At 52.8% G+C, this 22,627-nt stretch overlaps 2 protein-coding genes across 4 annotated transcripts in view; one reads left to right on the top strand and one right to left on the bottom strand.

The window, feature by feature from the left end:
- Positions 1-350: 350 nt before the first annotated feature.
- On the bottom strand, positions 351-9,000 carry LOC141468185 (low density lipoprotein receptor adapter protein 1-like). 2 transcript variants are annotated; one of them, XM_074153083.1, is made up of 9 exons: positions 8,821-9,000; positions 6,261-6,403; positions 5,628-5,740; positions 4,581-4,695; positions 4,140-4,212; positions 3,600-3,712; positions 2,573-2,622; positions 1,170-1,252; positions 351-1,023 (listed from the first exon to the last, which is right to left on the bottom strand). In XM_074153083.1, exons 1-9 carry the CDS (start codon positions 8,903-8,905, stop codon positions 866-868), a joined length of 933 nt encoding a protein of 310 aa, XP_074009184.1. In that variant the 5' UTR covers positions 8,906-9,000; the 3' UTR covers positions 351-865. The 2 variants fall into 2 exon arrangements, with proteins under 2 accessions (XP_074009184.1, XP_074009185.1); XM_074153084.1 differs by having other exon boundaries at positions 1,170-1,207.
- A 114-nt stretch (positions 9,001-9,114) lies between these two features.
- IFT172 (intraflagellar transport 172) overlaps positions 9,115-22,627 on the top strand; it is a 39,952-nt gene continuing 26,439 nt past the window's right edge. For both annotated transcript variants that reach the window (XM_074153179.1, XM_074153178.1), the window contains exons 1-13: positions 9,115-9,153; positions 9,242-9,385; positions 9,510-9,622; positions 10,187-10,226; positions 13,027-13,092; positions 13,456-13,535; positions 15,013-15,100; positions 15,947-16,161; positions 16,258-16,381; positions 17,145-17,240; positions 20,154-20,315; positions 21,057-21,110; positions 21,572-21,675. In XM_074153179.1, coding sequence (XP_074009280.1) covers positions 9,115-9,153; positions 9,242-9,385; positions 9,510-9,622; positions 10,187-10,226; positions 13,027-13,092; positions 13,456-13,535; positions 15,013-15,100; positions 15,947-16,161; positions 16,258-16,381; positions 17,145-17,240; positions 20,154-20,315; positions 21,057-21,110; positions 21,572-21,675 — 1,325 coding nt within the window. The remainder of the gene's footprint in view (positions 9,154-9,241; positions 9,386-9,509; positions 9,623-10,186; positions 10,227-13,026; positions 13,093-13,455; positions 13,536-15,012; positions 15,101-15,946; positions 16,162-16,257; positions 16,382-17,144; positions 17,241-20,153; positions 20,316-21,056; positions 21,111-21,571; positions 21,676-22,627) is intronic.

The raw sequence follows: 22,627 nt of genomic DNA, 5'->3' as shown, positions 1-22,627 counted from the left end.
TTAAAAAAATTGGGGCTGTCAGGGAAATACACTTTTCCTAAAAACTGGTGCTCTGTAAAATGTTATGAGGTGCTGTCCTGGAGGGTCAGAGCAGACACATGCCTACTATCGTGCAGAGGACATTCACCAGCACAGCCTAGACCAGCTACCCCCAGACAACGCTGCCCATGCTGGGCCCCCCCCGCACAGGGAACAGCTCCCTTAGGGCCAGTGGCTGAAGAAGACATTGGAGCTCCAGGGCTCCAAGAGCTCAGGGCACAGCTCCATGAACTCAGCACAGGCAAGCACAGCAGAGACATGGTACCTTGCACACTTGTGCTTGGCACCCCATCCAGCACTCAAACCCAAATGACAACAGTAAAAAAACTTAAGTTTATTTCCCTATAAAGGCAGAGCTTTCCTTTAAAAAACAGCTCATTTCATTCGTGAGAGGGTGTGGGGCTTGAATTGTGGGGGCAAGGCCTTCCTCACTCGCTCCTTCAGGCCAGGAGCTCCCTGAGGGGGACACAGGCTGAGCAAGTCCTCCACCAGCTCCAGGGGCTGCTCAGCCTCAGCTGGTCCCCAGTGGCCACCAGGAAGAGGGATGCGGGAGGAACAAGCGAGGCAGGTCAGACGGTGCAGTCCCAGGAGCCGGTGGGGTGGCTCTGCCGCACCGGGAGCAGGGGTCCAGCTGCCCGCACCGGGAGCAGGGAGCGGCTCGGCTTGAGCGGTTCATGCAGGCGGAGCGCGGGAGAGGGAGCGGGTGCCGCGGTGGCTGCGCTGCGGGCAGCGGTGCCAGCAGCCCCCGCGCCGGGCGGGCAGTGCCAGGGCAGCGCAGGCACAGGGTGAGTCCTGAGTGGCTGATCCGTTGCTGCAGGGATTTGGCTTAGCCCAGGGGAGGCTGGGGGCCAGCGGTTGCGGGGCCAAACGTGGGGAGGTCTCCAGCCCCTGCCAGCCTCTTCCAGCCGTCTGGGGGTTGCCCCAGGCGGTAGCACAGTAGCTGCGTAGTAGGAGAGCTCGCTCTGGGCACAAGAGGTGCTGACTCTGAAAAGCAAGAGGGAGGAATACTCAGTCCATGAGGCATGCCTTTGGGAACCCAGCAAACCTTCCCAGGTGAGCCACCAGCCTCTTCCCCCTGCAGAGGACACACTGGGGGATGTGGCAAAGCAGCATCGAAGAAAAGAACTCACCTGCTGGGCTGCAGGCTCCCCTCCCCAGCTCCTCCATGCTGCTTTGGAAGAGAACAGAGCACCCGTCATACCCCAAGCAAGACCTGCCAAGGGCCGCAGCATGCTTGTGACCCCAGCAACGCAGGCATGGCGCAGCAGGACCCAGCACTGGGAGTGAAGGCTGCCCAGGCCCACTTGCTACCAAACCCTTTCCCAGGCCAGCCTGTCCTGAGACTGCAGAGCCACAGCTCCTTCCCATCAGAAGCCCCCACATACAAAGGGCTGCCACATCACAGGGCCACACGTGTATCTCCAGCCTGTGCACGCTCTGGTTCCTAGTTGACCCCGGCTCAGCCCGGGCTCGGCCCTGTGGCACTGGCAGACCCCAGCCAGGGGCCAGCAGCCAGGCACAAGGACAACAGCCACAATGGAACAGGCACTCCTGCAAAGACCTATGCGTTAATCCTCCACTCTGGACTGATAGCATCAGCTCCTCCAAAGCACAGGAGAGACACCAGCAAGCTCAGCCCCAGGCCCTAGTCCATGCAGAAGTCACTGTGACCAGGTCTCCATCCTGGCCCGAGCCCGAGAGGAATCAGTGGGAGGAGAGGGACAACTCCAAGTCCCGCCTGCGGAGCCCCTCACTACAAGAAAGACATTGAGGTGCTGGAGTGCATCCAAAGAGCAATAAAGTTCTCGGTAAGGGGTCTGGAGCACAAGTCTGAGGAGCGGCTGAGGGAGCTGGGGTTGCAGAAAAGAAGGCTGAGGGGAAACCTTCTTGCTCTCTACAACTCCCTGAAAGGAGGGTGCAGCCAGGGGGGGATCAGTCTCTTCTCCCAAGGAACAAGCAATAGGACAAGAGGAAACAGCCTCAAGTTGTGCCAGGGGAGGTTTAGGATGGATATTGGGAAAAATTTCTTCACAGAAAGGGTTGTCAAACATTGGAACAGGTTGCCCAGGGAAGTGGTGGAGTCACCATCCCTGGGGGGATTTAAAAGACGAGTAGACGTGGTGCTGAGGGACGTGGGTTAGTGGTGGACTAGGCAGAGCTAGGTCAATGGTTGGACTCATGATTCTGATTCTAAGCATGTCTGGGTAGGCTGGCCTCAGCAAAGAGTGCCAGAAACAGAACAAGTAACATCTCTGGGTACATCCTGAGGGTCAGCATCTGTCCCCCACAGTCCCACTGCAAAAGCTGAACTGCAAGATGTGCCCCTCCACAGCTCAGCTCCCTGTTCACTCGACCTCTCAGCTGACGAAGGCAGAGAAAGCAGCAGGACGCTCCCCCTTGCTCCCATGCAGATCACCTCCATGCTCCCATGGTGCCCGTGGCCCCAGCAGCTCCCCTTGCATGGGATGCAGAGAAGGAAACAAGACAGTTCACCAGAGAGATCTCTGAACACAAGCAGCAGTTCACCACCTACCCAGGTAAGGTGTCACCAACGTTATCATCTTCCTCCTCCTCTTCCTCCTCCTGGCAAACAAACAAAACAAAACAAAAAACCCCACCATGATACCTCGCTGCCTGGGCAGGTCTCTGTCAGGAGTGAGCTGGGGCTGCTTGGAGCCTGATCTGGAGCAGCAGGGCAGTCCCCGGCCCCTTCACAAGACAGTCACCCACCAGGCATGGCACAGACAAAGGGTACCTGCAGGCAGTAGGGGGAAAGATGGCACCTGCTGAAAATCTCAGGGCTCAGGCACAGCCACACAAGGGGAGGGACAGAACACGGCTCTTCTCACATCCCCTCCAGCCAGCAGAGCACCAAACATAGGCCATGACAGGCAACAAGCCACCAAGCTGAGAGCTGCTGCCCTTAGCACAGCTGTGCCCAGAGACAGGAGTGGGGTGAGCACATCCTACAGCTGGAGGACCAGAGGACCACTGGAAATGGGCTGCAAGCAAGGACGACCCCGAGTTCTGCCAGGCTGGGCCAGCACTGGGAGCACGAGGCTGAGGACCAAGTGACCAGAGGCTCCTGGGCAGGACACAGTGAGACCTGCAATGCTCTCATCATCCCTATACACACAGGAGGCATAATGCAGATGGGCAGGGCTGAGCCTTATCCCAGGCTGGCAAGATGATGACCGGACAAAGGCTCCTCTCCTTCAGAGACAATGTCCCACCCCTAGCCGTGGCACCAAGCATGCAAAGCAGGTCCCAGCTCTCTGTCTGACAGTGCCAACAGAGCAGAGCTGGGAGCTGCTGTGATGCTGGGCCTGACAGAAGAGGTCCTGCAGCAAAGACCGCCTGAGGAACCATGCTGCCGCATGAGCCAGGCAGAGCACAGGGTGAGTGCCCTTCTTCATGTCAGGCCACCATGTGCGAAGGGGGCTGTGCAGATACCCACAGGGTCCTGGAAAGCCAGGAGGAGGGAGGTGCATAAGGGTTTCTCTTTTCCTGCTCTCGTGTAAGACAGCCCTGGGCATGGGCCAGACTTGCACATACTGTACCCCAAACTGGTGTCTGAAGGGAGGGCTCCCCGGGGGGGCTGGCTCATTTGGTCTGCCGGGCTCACTGCTCTCCAGGACACATGAAGGGTGAAGGGGCTGTTCCTGCCTAGAGCCTGGGACAGGGCAAAAGCAGCAGAGTTAGTGCCTGCAACCTGGAGAAGGCCCAGCAGGGGATGTGCAGGCAGGGCTGTGGGCAAGGGACAGATACCCCTGCAGTGCTCAGGAAGGGTGCAAACAAGGTAGGGGGGAATTACTGCTCAGGGCAGGTACCAGAGAACCCTGAGCTGTGCTACAGCTCAGCAATGCAGAAGAGTTCAGCGTGGACAGAGTGGACACCCCCACCCCAGCCAGAGACAGGGCAGGCTCCCCAGGTGGGGCAGTGACAGAGAACAAAACAGCAGGGAAAAATTCTCCGTTTGGTGTGTTACACCAGCCAGGCAGTGAGCCATCTCTCCTCCACACAGCCCAAGACAGGGTCCCACACCGGAGACCCCGACCCCAGGGCTAGGCAGAGGGACATGTTTGAGAAATTCCTCCTACCTGCATGTGCTGCTTCCCAGAGATCCAGTGCCATCTGGAAAGCCTGGGCCACCGTCAGAGTCACAGCCTGAGCCTGTGTACAAGAAAGAGGGGGAATGTCTGCTTCCATTTGGGCCCTCAGGCCAGGACAACCCCACTGCCATGAGATGTGAGAGCCCCCAGGTCTCCCTCACCATCTTTGCCTGCAGAGCTACAATTCAATGCTGTGTCTGTACACCCATGCAGGCCATCCCCGAGAGGAGATCTCAGAGGAGCTGGGACAGAAGGATCTCCTTTCACTCCCCACCTGCCTCTGCAGTGTGTGAGCACACAGGCACTGCCCTCGCTCTGTCTCCAGCTGTGGTGCGCAGAGGAAAGGGCCTTCTCTCTCTGACAGGGGAGAGGAAGGGCCATGCTCCCACCCTTACCTTACGGAGCCAAAAGCAGAAGGGCAGTGCTTACAATCTTCTTCTTGGGCGAGAGGAAGGCATGGCACTCCAGTGCCCCGCTCTCCTGGCTCTGGGCAACGTAAGCAAAGACTTTGTTCTGCAGCTTGTCTGTTGTGCAGTAGGAGATCCTGCAGGCGGAGAGGAGCTACTCAGGGCAATAGGGGACCCCAGCACAGGTCTTCTGCTGTGCTTCCAGCCCACCAACCAGCAATGCTGACAGCCTGAGGCTTTCCTCTGCCCCAGGTGATCAGGCAGCCAAACACCCCAGCCAAGGGCCAGAGGCTGCCTGGCACCTACAGCTGGAAAGAGGTCACTGCATCCACAGGCATTCCCTCCACGCTGCCCCAGTGTGCTCCTTCAGTCCTCTGGTGCCCAGTTCAACCCAAGCACTGAGACAAAAGGAGCACAGAAGCGTGGGTGATTGTCTCCAAGGACGCTGTTTGAGGCCAGGCAGTAGGTCTGCCTTGGAACATCAGCTCTGGTGCTGAGACCCAAATTTTTCACCAAGATGTCCTGTCTCTGCTTCCCACCTGGCCACCACCCTGCAGCCATGCTCCCCTCACACCCACCACCCACAGACACGCAACCCAGCCAGAGCACAGCTGGCAGCAGTAAAAAAACCCACATCAGCTCTCACAGCAACTGCCTTTAGCCAGCCCGAGTCAGCTGTGGTCCATGGCACCCTCATCCCACTGCAGCCAGAAGGGCGGTCCTGTGTCAGTGGGGAGGGCCAGACGTGCAGTGCTGCCCTAGCTGTGGGGGCTTGCCAGCCATCAGCCTCCACGTCCTGCTTGAATGCCAGAAGAGGCAAGCAGGGCCCAGGGAGAAGACAGATGGACTGACCCAGAACTCGAGGCCACCCAGGACCCTGCCTGCATTCAGCCCCATGCAGTGCTGTGGGGCACAGCAGGGAGTGGGCATGGGCCCCAGGGAGCCAAAGGAAGACCAAAACTTGAAGGTACCACAAGCAGAAGTCCCAGCCCTCCCTGGCTGCTCAAGACCCCATCACTCTCCAGCTGGCTGCTGGGAACACCCCAGCTAACCCGCACGCCATGCCCACCTGTAGATGGAGATGTTCTCAACCATCTCCTTGGTGTCTGCATCCTGCAGTGAGATGCCCCTCGGAGACACTGTCAGAATCACCTTCTGGAACTTGCGAGCTCCCACCCGTGCCTGGCAGGAGGGAGACACCAGACATCTCTGCATATCTGGCAAGGGTCTTCACCCTTGCCTCACTGGCAGGACTCCCCCAGACTCTGTATGGAGGGCCACCCACTTGGGCCCTTGCTGCAAAGGCTGCTGCAGCTGAGACAGGAAAGCAGCACCTGGAGATCAGGTATGCCCTGCACAGAACAACCCTGGAATCCATTCACACTACTGCCATGCACATGGGAAAGGACAGACCCCATCGTCCCCAGCACCTCACCCTCCTCTCCACGCTGTGACAGGCACAGCTCTGCTCCTGGCCATGCGCCCGGTGCGGGAGAGGGCAGCAGCGGCTGCCCTGCAGGAAGGCAGGTTTCCCCGCAGCACAGGGGCAGAGACCAGCCTCTTGTGCGCCTCCCTCCTCCTGGGAACAGCACGGTCCCCAGCTGGGGTTCAGGGCTGGGACACGGACACTTCCCAGAGTCCAGAGACTCCAAATTGGCTCTTCTCTACCCTGGCAGAGCAGGGCACCAGGGCCAGCTCTCACCGTGGCCACGATCCGGCGGATGGCAGCAGCAGCCATGTCTTCTCCTTTGGGTTTTTCTACCAGCGTCATGCCGAGATACTTGAGAGTGAAGCACATCCCCTCAAGCAGCGGCTCCTGCATATCAGCCCAGCTCTCAGGAAGCTCTGCAGAGACAAAATCCCTCAGCAGCATAAGCCACCTGCCAACGGCCCCATGGCCACCCCCAGCAGCGTTGGGGCACCTTGCTGCAGCTGCCCTGGTCCCAGCAGCAGTGCCGCTACCTGCATGCAGCAGGGCACTCTCCTGGCTCCATGACGTTCTTGGACGTGGAAGAGAATGAAAGCACAGTTCACTCTCAAAGCTTTTAGTCCTCCGTTCCTGGAGGTACAGGCTGTCAGCACAGATAGTAAGCTCCTCCATATCTGCACAGGGCCTCAGATGCTGCAGTGTTCAGTGCCATCTGCAAAATCTTGCACTCCCAAGTCTCATCTATTTCACTACAAGCAGGATGTGCTCTGACTGCATTCATCCCACCCACCTAAGATGCTAGCACACTTCAGAACAGCAGCATTTGCTGCCACGCTTGGTCAGACCAAAATCCCCAAGTTGTCCCAGTGTAACCGAAGCCAGACCCTCTGGCAACTATCACTCGCAGCAGCAGCTCCAGGGAAAGGGCAGCTCGTCCAGCACTCACGGTCCAAGTTGAGTGACTGGGAAGCAGCTGCATAACAAAAATTCTGTGCTAAGGAAGAGCTTGGACTGGTATTTCAAGGATGCAAACTAGCTTCCAGGAAAACACATTTTATGTATGAACTCCAACGCATAGAGGGAGAAGGATCATCAGTTGGACTGGATGACCGTAAAGGTCTTTTCCAAACTAAATGATTCTATGAGAGCTCCCACGTGCATTACTTTGCAGGTCACAGAATTAAAGGGGCACTGGCTTCTGTTTCCTGTGTCCTCTCTTTTCAAACCCCATTGCTGCAGTCAATAAAAAAAAAAAAACAAACAAAAAACCCCAATGGGCAGAGTGTCTCTTCACTCAAGGAAGATTCCCTAGGGACAGTCCTCAGCATCTCCAGCTTCCTCCAGAACCCAGTCCGTTTCACCAGCACGTTGTGCTGCACAGTCAGTCCTGACACCACCACCGCTGGCAGAGAACACACAAAGCAAGCTCTGTAGAAGCATCCATTCAACCTCTACTCCCACAAGACAATGCCATTGACTTCAAGAGTTCACTCTCATCAAAGGGAAAAGCTCTAGTTATCAGACTAATGTGCCACACACAAAGGAACATTTCTTTTGTGACAAGTACTTCCTAGTGATGATTTTCAAGGACAGCTGAAGCAGATGTTAGCACACATTTACTTTCCTCAAATCCCAAAGAGCGCAAGGATGGTGAGAGAGGAGATATGCAGAAGGGCTAGGACACAGGGAGTCACAGTCTCTCTCTTCTTCTTGGGGATTCATCCCACAGAGGAGCGAAGGAACAGGAACACAGAAGTTACACGCTCTGCTACTAACACCAGGTTTGTACACTTCCTTGGGAATTGCCTAGGTATCTACTGTTCACATTAAGCTAATACTTTTCAGGGTTATTTTTCACCTCTTCCCTGGGATTAGCTCCCTGAGCATCACTGGCACACTTGCAGAAGCTCTGACTCATAATTGGAATAACTTGAACCCACAGGGAAATTGGGAGACCTTATTTGCACAGCGTACTCCTGCACAAATTGCAGCTGCCAGGGAACCCACTGGCTATCATGCAGGCGCCAGGGATCTCTCCCCAAGGCAGAATAGCACCGTCTCACTCCGAACCGTGAGAGCAGCCCCTGCCTGCCAGGGCTGCCAGCGTGAGCTCTGCTGCCCCGATAAACTCTCTGGGCAGCGACGGCTGAGAAAGCCCGGGCTGTGGGGCGGGTCTCGGATCTGGCTGTGCCGCAGAGGCCAGAGCAGTCACCCCACAGAGCGCGACGTGCAGGCTGCCACGCTCGCCACACGCACGTCCGTGCCTCGGGAGGACCGGGCACAGCGGCTGGCGGGGCCGAGGCTTGCGGAGGCCGGGAGGGTGCCCGCGGACGCGGTACAGCGGGGTCCGGCACCCGCCGCCGGTGCTGCCCGTCGCAGCCGCCCGAGCCCATCCAGCCCCACGGCGCGGGTGGCCCCGATTCTAAAGCGGGGCAGGAGGCCGGCAGCCAAGGGAGCGTGGCGGGGAGGGCCAGGCAAGCGGCCCCCAGTGCTGCTGCTCGCCTCGGCCTGCTGCCCCGCTGCCCGCCCCGCAGACCCCCGCTGCCGCCAGCCTACCACGGCCCGTCCCCGGCCGGTGGCCCCCCGCTGCTCCCCGCAGCATCGCCGGTTCCCCTCGTCCCGCGGCACCGCCCGTCCCCCGAGTCCCGCACCGCTCCCCGCCGCGCCGCAACCGTGCCTCGCACCGCTCCCCGCAGCGGGCTGCGGCCGCCTCCCGGGCCCGGCCAGACCGAGATGCGGGTTCTCCGCCCCACCTCCGGCGCACCGGCCCCGGGGCAACGCCGGAGCGAGCTCGGCCCCCGCCCGCCCCGCGGCAACCGCGGCCCGCACTCACTGCGCCGCCGGCGGAGCCCCAGGCCGTGCCGGGCGAGGCGCGGGCTCCGCAGCACGGCGCGGCCCGCCGCCCGCAGCGCCTCCATGGCCGAGCCGAGCCCGATCGATCGCTGCTGCTACCGGGGCGAGCGGCGCCGTCCGCCGCCGGGCTCGGCGCGCTGACGTCAGCAGCGGCGGAGGCGCTGGGGTTGCCGAGGCAACGCGGGGCGGGGCCAGGCGAGGTGGGCCCGGCGGCGGCGGTGCCGTCCGTCCCGCTCCCGCTCCCGCTCCCGCTGCCGTCCCGGCGCTTGGCGCGATGCAGCTGCGGCACGTGCGGACGCTGCTGGCCCCGCAGGTGCGGTGGGTCGGGCCGGGTGGGAGCGGGCCGGGCCGGGCCGGGGCGGGCCGGGGGCGGCGGTGCTGAGGCTGCGTGTGCCCCGCAGGACGGGACGGCGCGGGTGACCTGCATGGCCTGGTCGGCCAGCAGCGCCCGGTTCGCCGTCTGCACCGCCGACCGGGTGGTGCTGCTGTACGACGAGCAGGGCGAGCGGCGCGACAAGTTCTCCACCAAGCCCGCCGACGCCAAGGTGAGGGCCTGGGGCCTGGGCCGCTGCCGCCGGGGCTGCTCCGCGGGCAGGGCCGCGGCCCGTGGGCCGGGGCCTGGGTCAGGGCAGCCTTCCCCTGCGGCCCACACCTCTGTCCTCTCCACAGTACGGCCGGAAAAGCTACGTGGTCAAAGGCATGGCCTTCTCCCCGGACTCCACCAAAATCGCCATTGGCCAAACGGACAACATTGTCTACGTCTACAGGATCGGAGAGGAGTGGTGAGTCTGGTGGTGGAGGGCCCGGTGGCCGTGAGGAGGGGACGGCACGCCGCTCCCTGCCGTACAGCATGCTCTGCAGGCGTGGATGCTGCCTGCACCAGTGGCCTGGCCTGCTCCTCTGCCCGGTGCACGCTGCGCGTCGTCTAACCCACAGTGCATCACCCAGGTGTTTCCCTGGTGAGCAACAGATAGGATTTCCTCGAACCTTGTGTGATCACGCACCAGCTGAGCTTCTGTGAAGCTGGAGCTGTAAAGTCTGCGCTGCTGTCTCCTGTTTCATAGCTGGGGAACTGTGGAACCTGCCTCACTTCAGCCTCATTTGCTGGTCTGTGTTGTGCTAACGCTGCTCAGAAAGGCAGGTCACCAGTGTTTCAGAAGCTCTGAAGTTGGTTTTTTTTTAAATTTTCTACCTAAAGGTGCCTTGTGATAGACAACCAGTGTACAAAACTTAAACGGCCTGTGTTTGGCAGCACTGAAACGGACCTAATGCAAACAGCAGGGTAACCAGAATGGGCAGTGTTGCTAGCTTCACTGGTGGTCACTTTTGTCTACCTTTTTCTGCAGGGGTGACAAGAAGGTGATATGCAACAAGTTCATCCAAACGGTGAGACTCCTGTTTAATGCCATTTTCTCCACCATATGTAGGATAAAGGCAACTAAATGTCTCGCTGCTCATACTCAGAGGTGTACTTGGCCGAACTGTCAGTGGTACTTGGTCTCCAAAAGTGCAGGTAGATCCTAAGATAATCTCTAAATTTTGAGGCTTGTATTACTCACCAAGCTTCAGAGGCCTCATACTGCCTGGATACAACATGGTAATTAATTGCTGAATGAACAATGCAACTACTTACAAAACTTCGGGGACTACTTTAGGCCTCAGAGGACAGAATGTTTTAAGGGAGTTGAAAGGGAAAAACAGGAGAGATTCTGAGCCCAACTGTTTTTCACAGGTTGGCAACTCTAAGCCCCAAGATTCCTTATTAACCAAAATGTAAAGCGTGCAGAACGCAGTCCAACTACACAGTTTCCCCATGTTCAAAGACCTCAGGTTTGTAAGCTGGGTTATCTACTTGGCTGCCTTCGTGCTCTGCTGCTCTGGCTCTGCCTGTGTGGTCAGAGAGCTCTCTACTCAGGAGGTCTCTGGCAAGGATTGTCCTGAGGTTGATGTCAGTATCTGGAAAAGGCAAAAGGTGTTATAAATTCCTTGCACAGAAAACCACCTGTCTGAGGCAATGCGATGCACTGACTAGTTGTTTTACCTTCAGGAGCCAATGTCCAGCAGCTGCCTGAGGCTTTCCAGCCAGTTGCCATCACACTATGACCCCCACTTTCTCTGTGTCACCAGAGGAGTTCTGTGCTATGTTCTCCTCCCCTGAAGGAGCTAGTACCAGTCAGGAGGAGTCATCCCCTCGGGCCAAATCCCCAGAAGACATGGGCAGCACTGCTTCTGATGTAGTTGCTGGAGTTTCTGTGCCAGGCGTTCTCAAGCTGCTTTTCAGGTGAAGGACAGCCTGAGCCTCTGGGTTGAAAGCCTACATCAGGGCTGGGTCATGGCCCACCACTGCAGCTGTTCTGACAGTGGCTTAGGAGGGCTGTCAAGCCTCTCTCAACACGGGGCTCCTGGCTGCAGGAGGAGAACCCAGGTAGTTGTGTTGCCCTGGCAATAAATGAAGGCGGCTGCTGTTCAGCCTTTGTTTCTCTGTGTTGGAGCTGCTGCGTTGAGTGGTCGTGACACTAGGTAGACTGTCGTGAGGCAAAGAGAGCACGAGGGGCTTGGTGTCCATTTGTCCCTTTCCTGGACATCGTGGTTAACCCAGGTGTGGATACCTGTAGCCTAACTGGAGAGTCCTTTCCTTGTTTGCTGCTGCCTGCTGGTGGGACGATGCTCCTTGCCCCTCTGCCTCTCCTTTGCTGTGGCACCTGGGTAACAGCCTGGTGGGAGCTGCTTGCCTCTCACAAGCTCAGGTGCTGTGCACAGCATGCATACGTTTTTTTGTATTTTTTATGTAGTGGTTCATTTCTCTTTTCTCTCATTCTCTTATTTTCCCCATGCCTTTTCTACCACTTTTATCCTAATAAATCCTGTATTTTTTCTAATGCTAACCGGACACCACCGTGTCCAGTTTTCTCCTGTAACTAAATATTGTTATTTACAGATTTTTGGTGTGTTCAGTAAACAGGAGAGATTCGTTATTAAGCCCTTTCCCTCTCCAGCCATTGGCAAAAGGTCTTGGGCACTTTTATACATCTTGTGAATACATTAACACTGTTCTGCTCGGCTGGCAAGCAAAGCATCCTGCTGGAGGGTCAGGATGAGTATGTGCAAGTTTGACTTCTTTACACCAGTAGCTGAGCATGTTACCATTTTGTGAGGCTTGTTTCTAAGCTACTGCTGGGCTGCTTGTGGTTTGTTAGGCTGAAAATAAGGGTCTGGCAGATAATGAGGGAAAGGTACGGATGTCTGGGAAACAGATGTAATAAAAATGGGTCTTCGTCATTATTTGGACATACAAATTATGAGCAGTTTAGGTATCCAACGGCATTTTGGTATCTGATTGTAGCTGTATTTGCTGACGCGAATGGTAAGAGTGGGGAATAGAAGGCAAGATGAATAAGTGAGGGTGTAAATATGTCTAAAGCAGGCCCAGATGCTTAAAATGGAACAGAGGAGCCAGTGAGGCAAGTGCTGGTGGCACAGTGCCAAACACCAGCCACCTTATTGACTGAAATTCTTCAGTTTAAACGTGAAGCAGTTTTATTAACTCTCTTGACCCGCTCTTACAGTTGGGTTTTGTGCTCAGCTTTATTCTTCCTGATCCCCACCTCAGATTTTGAGAATACCTTAGGTTTGGGTTTCATGAACCCATTTCTACCTGACCTACTTTGTAGCATCTGATAACCATCTTGCTTGTAAACAAAAAATATAAATAAAGACTATTTCTGATTCATCAAATGAAGATCCAATGTACAGATATTCTCATATCTATTACAGAAGCTAGCAGAGTCATATTATTTTTACATTTTATACTTGTTGTTGCAAAAAGATCTTAAAATAGCCATGATTTTGTACATTCAATGATAGCATGGGGAAAACCCCACACATCTGGTCAATCAGTAGTCCTCTCAGAAGAGCATCCATGCTAGTATAACACATCTGGTATAATTCTGATGCCCTGCTTTAGCCCTTCTGAGCCTGCTGCTTTACCCCAGCTCAGTATTATCTAGTTCAAGCTTGGGCACAGAGGTCCTCGATCCTACTTTAAGGCCTGTCCAAATTCCCCAGTCTCTTCTCTTTCCTGGTCTGTGTGGTCTCACTGTTCACGAGCTGTGTTACGTAGCAGTGGGGCAGGAAGCTTTCTAGGTAGTGGAGTTCTTATCTCTTTTTTTTACCTCCTCCTTGGCAGAGTGCCGTGACCTGCTTATCATGGCCAGTGGAGAACGTCATTGTCTTTGGTCTTGCCGAAGGAAAGGTAGAGAAACTTGTTATTTGCCTGATTTTCTTTTCCATGCAGGGGCTACCAGCACCTGGGCTGCAGGGTAGGAGCCATTACTGTGTGCCACTGGGCACCAAATAGCAACTCAGGGTTTACACCACTGACTTGAATTTTCTGGTTCTGGTTCCCTTGGAGGTAACGAGGTTCTAGTCCTTGGGGGTTCTCCTGGATCATTTGGTCCTTTTCCTGAGCCTCCAACTTTTCGACTTCTTCTCCAACCTACCAAAAAGCAATGAGCTTCATGTTATTTCATGGACCAGGAAGCCTCTGGGGATGTTACGCTGGGGGAAATCCACATTCTGCAGACAGAAGCAACATTGATCAGATTCTCTTTCTCAGGTTCGTTTAGCAAATACAAAGAACAACAAGTCTTCCACCATTTATGGGACAGATTCCTATGTGGTCTCGCTAACATCCAAGTGAGTATGGCATTGCTTTAGCCTTCCTGCTTTGGCTCAGTCTCCTATCCCGCTGTTGGCTCTGGCATAACTGGTGTCAGTATGGGAGGTCGCCAGAGTGTCTCTTTCTGCTGTCAGTTCCTTGTCGAGATAGTAAAGTACTGTGCTTTCCAGAAGGAATTCCATTCTAAAATCTGATACCTGGATATGCCACACTGGCCCATGCAGTTTGATTGTCCCTCAAATACATTTCAGGATGCAAGTTCCCATGACATTACTTACATATATTGATTTATTTGAATCCGGGACTTTATAAAGATTAAATTTGTCAACTTAATCTCACTGATTACTAACATTAGTCAAATTCAAGGGCTAAAAAAAAGTAAAAATCTTCTGTCAGATAAAACCGCAACAAGGCTATGATGAGAAAAATAACCATAAAGTGCAATTTTAAATTAATTAAGATTTAATTTTAAGTACTTCTGTATACTTTACCTAAAAAAAATTAAGATATGTCATGATCCGAGCAATGGGATTTTCACTAAATGGTGACATTCTGGTTTTTGAGTGCTAAAACAATTTAAGAAACCTAAAGCTAGCCTAGTACTCTGACTTTCTACTGCTGAGAAATCCCTCCAAAGACTGTCTGCCTTTGCCTCTATTCCAGGGGGTTTCTATTTCCCCTCTCTCTCTCTTCATCCCCTCTTCTTCTCCCACCTCTCTTCCCCATTTGTCCCCCTCTCCCCAAATCCTTCCCCCAACTCTCTCCCCCTCTTCTTTTATTTGTAAACACAGCTCATGCTGTTACTGCTATGGTGTCAATGACAGACCTGGGGTTGCAATCACAGAAGACAGATGTATGATTCCTGGATTGTTCCAGTGTTCACAGAATTTGTATTCGTACTTGAATCATCATTAAAAAGTGTTCTTTCTGGGTACACTAGGTTATGCCTGTTTCCTCTTCCTTGCCCTCTTCTCCGTGCTTGTGTCAAGATTTACACAAGACATGAATGCTACGAATGATGGACTTAGACCTGGAGTGTTTGTCCAGATGGTTTTTTGTCTTAATTGTGTTGCTTTTAGGGATTCCTGGCATCACCATATTCAGCCTCATTTTTGAAATAGTTCCAATGCAAGGGTTGTTTGATATACCTTGTTATGAAAAATTGTGTGCATAGCCGTTATTCCACTTAAGGTTACTTAGCCTCCCTGTGTTTTAGTGATACAGAAAGTTGGTTATTGTGATTTTACATGATGAAGATGCTTATCTGACCGCTCTCCTTTATGCTCGCCATACTTTTGTCTGCTTTGTTTTTACAGACACTGATACAGGTTCTAGGTATTCTTGTGTTTATCACCCCCCTTGTCTTTGGTGAAAGTTCCTTTAATGAGGAACATCAACGATGACCCTGGGACTGGCTCCTCTGGGGAAGGATATGAAAATAAAGGTGCAAATCTTACTGTGGTAATACATCATCCTGTCTGTGTTTCTTTGCAGTGTGTCGGGGAAGGGAATCCTGTCTGGCCATGCAGATGGAACCATAGTACGCTTCTTCTTTGATGATGAGGGCTCAGGTGAATCACAGGTATCAGAGATTCTTCTTCAATAAGCAAATTCCTGTTTGCACAGCCAAAGAGCTTTTTGGCTCAAGAGCTCTGGTAAGGGATCAGGCCATGGAGGGAGAGCAAGTCTGGAGAGGAGCTGTGGTCTGTGCTTGCTAGCGTAGGTTTTATGGATCACTGATGAAGGCAGAACAGTGACTAGATGCTTTGAAATACACTGAGTGCAGTGGTAAGAGCAGAAGTTACATTTTTGTGTATGAGACATGAGGCTTTTCAGGTATCTGGAAAGGTCTGATGTTAGAGTCTCCAGGAGAACAATGCTTGAATAGGTAGGGTTTCAGGGAATAGCTGTTGTCATCTTCTCATTAAGCAATGTATAGTTGCCTCAGTTAAACCCGAACACCAGGTTCACACTGCCTGGGGACAGAATACTTGGCACCCAGCATTTCTCCCGAGCCTCCTGCTCTTCCCCAAAAGAAGTCTCTGTGCTTCAGGCTGTGGTAAAGGGAATGCTATTGTTACTCAGATATTTTCTCTCTAGCTGAAGCAGTTTGAGCATGTTTGCTCTCTAGCATGATATGCCCATGTATACTCTGATATGTTAAGGGTGTATCCCAGTCTAGTTAATGGTACTGGTCTTCTTACTGGCACCAGGAATCTTCTCTCCCAGTTAAACACGTGGAATAGTTGAAACATCACTCAGTTCTGGTTTCTACCTTCCTACAGAGGGACAGGCAGACAAAGCACCCCCCACGAGCTGGATTTTACAGAAGGGCCTCAGACTGGTCTTGTTGTGACAGCTGAATACAGAGGCCAGCTGGGAGCTGGAGCCATTCATGTTTTCAGATGTTCTTTCTTGTCTAATGTAGGGTAAGTTGGTGGTGCATCCCTGTCCTCCTTATGCCCTCGCCTGGGCTTCCAACAGCATTGTGGCTGCAGGCTGCGATAAGAAGATTGTAGCTTATGGGAAGGAGGGAAATGTGATTCAAACCTTTGACTACAGCCGGGACTCGTCAGAGAAGGAGTTCACCACAGCAGCTGCCAGTCCTGGCGGCCAGTCTGTGGTCATTGGCAGCTATGATAGGTATGGTGCCTGATGGTAAAGTCTCCCCTTTATAGTGCTTTCTTCTTCAACCATATGCAGTTCCTCATGTCTCTGCTGTCTCATCTGTTCTCACAGGTTAAGGGTTTTGAACTGGAGCCCACGCCGCAGCACCTGGGAGGAAGGCAAACCCAAAGAAATAGCTCACCTCTACACCATCACAGCTTTAGCATGGAAGAGGGATGGATCACGGATCTGTGTGGTTTGTATCATCAGTCAGCAACTGTGAGCACACAGGTCACACACCGGGGACAGTCTTATACATGCTCTTGAGAGCAAAGTGACGTGACACAGGGAGGGTGAGAGTGGTCACACCGTCACTGAGGTGTGTGATGCAGGTGCTTGGGCTGAGAGCTTTGCAAGGGACTCTGCTGCAGTCAGTTGTGCAGAGTATGAAGCTGGAAATATCATGGCTGATGTGTAATGGCTCACTGGCAGCAGCAGCCCTTCTTTTTTCACAGAAGCATAGTAAGGTCAGCATAGCATAGCTTCTCTAGAGTAGTCTCACGAACATTCTTTCCTCCGAGCACCTGTGAGAAGCAGTATAAAACCTGTTCTTATACCCTATGTTTACATGCTATGTTTTCAGTTCAGACGTGTCTTTCTTCTACTTTTGGCTATTGGGCCTTGATCTGCCTTTCTCTATCAAGTTAAGTAATTCCTTAAAGCTCTTTAAGTCAATCTTTCTACAAATCTTTCTGAATTAACCCCTCCTCTTCCTCTGCTATGTACATGGCAGTATTTGGTAAGCTCTGTTTCTCTGAGAATTTCTCAATCTTTCTGTTCTCTCACGAAAGTCAAGATAGGACTGGTCCTCATGCATCTGGGGCTTGAGCCTTGTTCCCCAGAGCAGCCAGGACCTGGGGATTTATGTCTCACCTCTAATCCTCTTCATGAAAACAGGGTCTGGAATACCTTTTTGTAACAAAATTCACTGACTATGTGCAATACGTTTGTTTCCCCAGGGCACTCTCTGTGGAGGAGTTGAACAATTTGACTGCTGCCTTCGCAGAAGCATTTACAAAAATAAATTTGAAGTGACGTATGTGGGACCAAGCCAGGTAAGAGAATAACCAACAAGGTAATGTCTGTTGATTAAAATGGGATGCTTACTAAAACTAGACATGTTTGGATATCTCGGTGCCATCAGCTTCTTTGCGGTCCATCATCTGCCTCCAGTCCTTGGCCCAATCACTCACAAAACCATAAAATCATATAATATTTTGGGCTGGAAGGGTCATCTAGTTGGGTTTAAAGGTCATCTAGTCCAACCCCCTGCCATGGGCAGGGACATCTTCAACTAGATCAGGTTGCTCAGAGCCCCGTCCAACCTGACCTGGAATGTTTCCAGGGATGGGGCATCTCTGCCCAGAAAGTTGTGATTAATGGGGTGAAATCTTGTTGGTGTCCGGTCTCCAGTGGTGTCCCTCAGGGTTCAGTTTTGGGGCCAGTCTTGTTTAATATCTTTATCGATGATCTGGATAAGGGGATTGAGTGCACCCTCAGTAAGTTTGCAAACGACACCAGACTAGGTGGGAATGTTGATCTGCTTGAGGGTAGGAAGGCTCTACAGAGGGACCTGGACAGGTTGGATCGATGGGCCAAGGCCAATTGTATAAGGTTCAATAAGGTCAAGTGCCGGGTCCTGCATTTCGGTCACAACAACCCCAGGCAACGCTACAGGCTGGGCGAAGAGTGGCTGGAAAGCTGCCCAGCAGAAAAGGACCTGGGGGTGTTGGTGGACAGCCGGCTTAACGTGAGCCAGCAGTGTGCCCAGGTGGCCAAGAAGGCCAGCATCATCCTGGCTTGTATCAGGAATAGCGTGGCCAGCAGGAGTAGGGCAGTGATGGTGCCTCTGTACTGGGCCCTGGTGAGGCCTCACCTCGAGTGCTGTGTTCAGTTCTGGGCCCCTCACTACAGGAAGGACATTGAAGTGCTGGACCGTGTCCAGAGGAGAGCCACCAAGCTGGTGAGGGGTCTGGAGAACAAGTCATATGAGGAGAGGCTGAGGGAACTGGGCATGTTTAGTTTGGAGAAGAGGAGGCTGAGGGGAGACCTCATTGCCCTCTACAACTCCCTGAAAGGAGGGTGTAGAGAGGTGTGTGTTGGCCTCTTCTCCCAAGTGAATAATGACAGGACCAGAGGAAACGGTCTAAAGTTGCATCAAGGGAGGTTTAGATTAGATATTAGGAAGAATTACTTTACTGAGAGAGTGTTCAGGCACTGGAACAGCCTGCCCAGGGAGGTGGTTGAGTCACCATTCCTGGAGGTATTTGAGAAACGTGTAGATGTGGCACTTCAGGGCATGCTCTAGTGCCTGAGATTGTAGGGGTTTTTTTTGTGTGTGCGTGGTTGGACTCGGTGATCTCAGAGGTCCTTTCCAACCATGACGATTCTGTGATTCTGTGATCTACAACATTTCTGGGTGACCTGGGCCAGGGTCTCACCACCCTCAGTGTAAAACATTTCTTCCTTATACCTAGTCTGAATCTACCCTCCTTTAGTTTAAAACCATTACCCCTTGTCCTATCGCAACAGGCCCAGATAAAAAGTTTGTCTCCGTCTTTCTTGTAAGCCCCCCTTAGGTACTGAAAGGCCGCAAAAAGATCTCCCCAGAGCCTTCTCTTCTCCAGGCTGAACCCCCCCAACTCTCTCAGCCTGTCCTCCCAGCAGAGGGGCTCCAGCCCCCCCAGCATCTCCGTGGCCTCCTCTGACCCCGCTCCAACAGGTCCATGTCTCTCCTGTGCTGAGGCCCCAGAGCTGGAGGCAGCACTGGGGAGGGTCTCCCCAGAGCGGAGCAGAGGGGCAGAATCCCCCCCCTCACCCTGCTGGCCACGCTGCTGGGGATGCAGCCCAGGGTGCAGGGGGGCTTTCTGGGCTGCCAGCGCAGGTTGCTGGCCCGTGGCCAGCTTTTCCCCACCCCAGAACCCTCATACCCTTCTCAGGAGGGCTGCTCTCCATCCCCAGCCTGGGCTGGGACAAGGGTTTGCCCCCACCTAGGTGCAGGATCCTGCACTTTGCCTTGTTGGGCCTCATGAGGTTCACATGGGCCCACTGTCTCCAGCCTGCCTCTGGATGGCATCCTGTCCCTTAGGCCTGTCAGCTTGGTGTCATCCGCACACTTACTGAGGTTACACTCAATCCCACTGTGTCATTGATGGAGACATTAAACAGTACTGGTCCCAGTATGGACCCCTGAGGGACAGTCCAGACCCCTGAGGGATTCCTTGTATTCAGCTGAGGGAACTCTGTAAATTCTGTACAGTAGTTACCTTCAGCCCCATTAAAACTACACTGGAAAGAGTTGGAAGTGATGGTGATTTCTCCGAGCCCGTTTACCTCATTCATTCCTCCCTTTAAAGCAGTTACACTGTCTTGAAAAATATGCACCAAACTTGGCACAGGAAATTACCAAAGCATTTTAGGTACACATCTGCACCTGCAGTTTTTTCATAGCAACTTGTCGGGAAAGGCAGAGGCAATATTCCAGGGACAGTGGGCTGGGTGGAAATTGGCTAGGAGTAAAAACCATGGAATTTATTTCCTCGTTTGTGAATTTGTGTGGGGTACCTCCGTGCCAAATCCAGGCTCCTTAAATGGTTTAAATTCAGCCAACGTTACCTGTTTCAAAATCAGGTGGTAGGGGTGAGGTAGCAGTCTGGGCACCCCTCTGTAGTCAGTGGAGAGAGCGTAGGACTCTCAGAGGGTGACATCCTCAAGGGCCTGAGTAGTCCTCCAGTTAGGCTGGAAACTTCTAAACGGCAGCAGTGAGAATCCCACACTTTTACTACAGTTCTCATCCCATAGAAGAGGAATGATAAGGTTTATTTAAAAAAGCAGAGTGAAATGATGTGAGGGGACATCTAAATACCCAGATATCATCTGTTATATAATTTTCCATAGGGCACAAAGTCTGTGTTCTTCCTCTGTGCCTGGAAACAGTGCCTCATATTGCTTTTTTCCACTTTCTCTAGGTCATTGTGAAGAACCTCTCAACAGGAACTCGTGTTGTGTTGAAATCCCAGTATGGTTATGAGATCGATGAGGTGAAGATCTTGGGGAAAGACAGATATCTGGTGGCCCATACCTCAGACACATTACTGCTGGGTGACATCAGCTCCAACAAGCTCAGTGAGGTACTGGAAAACCTGTCATTTCCTGACTGTCCAATGCTTAACTTTGTAACTCAAAGGGTGTGTTTTCTGCATGGGAACAATGCATCTATTTTCAAAGAATCATAGAATAATTTAGGTTGCAAGGGACCTTGGGAGGTCTTCTATCAAACTTCCTACCCAAAGGAAGGTCACATTAAATTCAGATGTGGTTGCTCAGGGCTTTATCCAGGTTGGTCTTGAAAACCTTCAAGGAAGGAGATCCCACGGTTTCGCTGGTCCCCTGTTCCAAGGCTTTACTGTCCTCATGGGGGAAAGATTTTTTTTTCAAGTCTTGTTGGAGTCTCTTTCAGCAACATATGCTGCGGAGATTCTGAGGAGAAGACTTACTGAGGGAAAGGGGCTGTTGGGGGTGCTTTTTATAATAAAGTTAGTCTAGAGGAAGGTGGGAAAGTGCCTGTGAGAGAACAGGCTAGGGGGAGTACATCGGTCACATAAAGGCCTCTTGTCCAGAAAGCAGTAAGATACTACATGAAAAGGAGTCTGAAGCATAGGTTAAAAAAAGGGAGAGGGAAGTGAGGAACTTGCAAGCTGGGAATGGCTGAAGAACACTGTTGACAGCTGAAGTGCTTGAAGTGCCTTGTGGGGTGCAATTCTTGCTGTCCATGGGAGTTGAGCTAGACAGCAGATGGCAATGCCTGCAGCCTGGTCCCCTGCGGGAGCTGTTGGCCTGGCGTTTGCTCACTCCACGCCCTTGTATTGTAGGTAGCCTGGCAAGGGTCTGGAGGGAATGAGAAATTCTTCTTCGACAATGAGAACGTAAGTTGGATGGGACAGGATGATACCCATGAGCGGTGAGTAAAGCTATGTGTGCACTGGCATTAAAGGTGTCAACTGCACTTCTGGAAAATCCTGGTTCTCAGCAGTTTGCTGGACTTATCCTCTCTATGCTTCCTCTGCATACTTGCCCTTTCCATGTGGCAGGTACAGAACACACTCGGTGTGTGGAGTAGCAGTGTTAGAGGTACAAGGTACAGAATGCAGCTGTCAAGGTGACAGTTTGGCTCCTCCTGCAGGTTACAAATAGGCCCAGAACTAAAATCCCCAACTCTGAGGAAAAGCTGTCAGTCACAACAGGAAACCAAGGACAATTCCTCACTCATCCCAGAGAGTCTGAATTTAGACCTGTGTGCAGCAGAGTTCTTTTCTGCACACCTTGCTGGCAGGTATGTGTGCTTACCTGGGTTTTCTGTAAGAGTGTATTCCTCTCTTACCTTCAGGTCTGCATGATCTTTAATGCTGGAGAGCTGACACTGGTGGAATATGGAAACAATGACATCCTGGGTTCTGTCCGCACAGAGTTCATGAACCCTCATCTTGTCAGGTGAGTGTCACACCTGCCTGTGTGGCCAGAACTGCATTTTGAGAGAGTGACCTCAGATATATACACTTGGAAATGTCCCACTCTGCAGAACACAGGCCCCAGACACTGGGACCAGAGTAATCTGCTTTTGACAGTGACTAATGGTCATAGAATCACAGAATGGTTTGGGTTGGAAGGGACCTTAAAAATCATCCAGTGCCACCCCCTGCCCTGGGCAGGGACACCTCCCACCAGACCAGCTTGCTCAAAGCCTCGTCCAACCTGGCCTTGAACCCCTCCAGGGATGGGAGTCAAATGCTTTGCACAAGTCCAGGTAGATGACAGCTGCTCTTCCCTTATCCACCAACACTGTAGTGCTGTCATAGAAGGCCACCAAATTTGTCAAGCACAATTGGCCCTTAGTGAAGCCATGTTGGCTGTCACTGTTCACCTCTTTATTTGCCGTGTGCCGTAATGGTAGGGTTTAATTGCTTGGTTACCCTTAATGGTTGTAAAGTTTTAGAAGCACAAGAGCCTGTTTTCCTCTGGTACATGCTTATTGAAGCCTGACTTGGGTATTGCTGAAGAGGGATTTCCTGTGCGTGTACTCATGCATCTCTGCATCCGGTCCTAGTACAGCATTACCAGGGACTCTAGATGCGAATGGGACCTCCTCTGTGCCTCTGAAATACCATACTCCATTTTCTGATCCGAGAGAAGGGAGGATCACGGGCTGCTCAGAGATGGAAGCAACGTAACTAATTAGCTACTGGGAACCCTGGCTCCGGAGGGGCAGCTTCCAGAGCGAAGCCATGAATTGGAAGGGTTTGTTCTCATTTGAGGCAGCCATAGATACTGTGCAAGAGTCACAGGTCAGAGAGCTGCCAGAGGCTCTGTGTGCTTGGGAAAACTGCAGGGAAGTCTGGGGGGGGGACTATGTGATTCAGTCCTGTGAATTTAGGGACTAGTAAAG

This window comes from Numenius arquata, chromosome 9 (assembly GCF_964106895.1).
Source record: "Numenius arquata chromosome 9, bNumArq3.hap1.1, whole genome shotgun sequence".
NCBI classification, from domain to species: Eukaryota; Metazoa; Chordata; class Aves; order Charadriiformes; family Scolopacidae; genus Numenius; species Numenius arquata.
The sequence above is the reverse complement of the archived record's forward strand: the minus strand, read 5'-3'. Positions and strand labels throughout refer to the sequence as shown.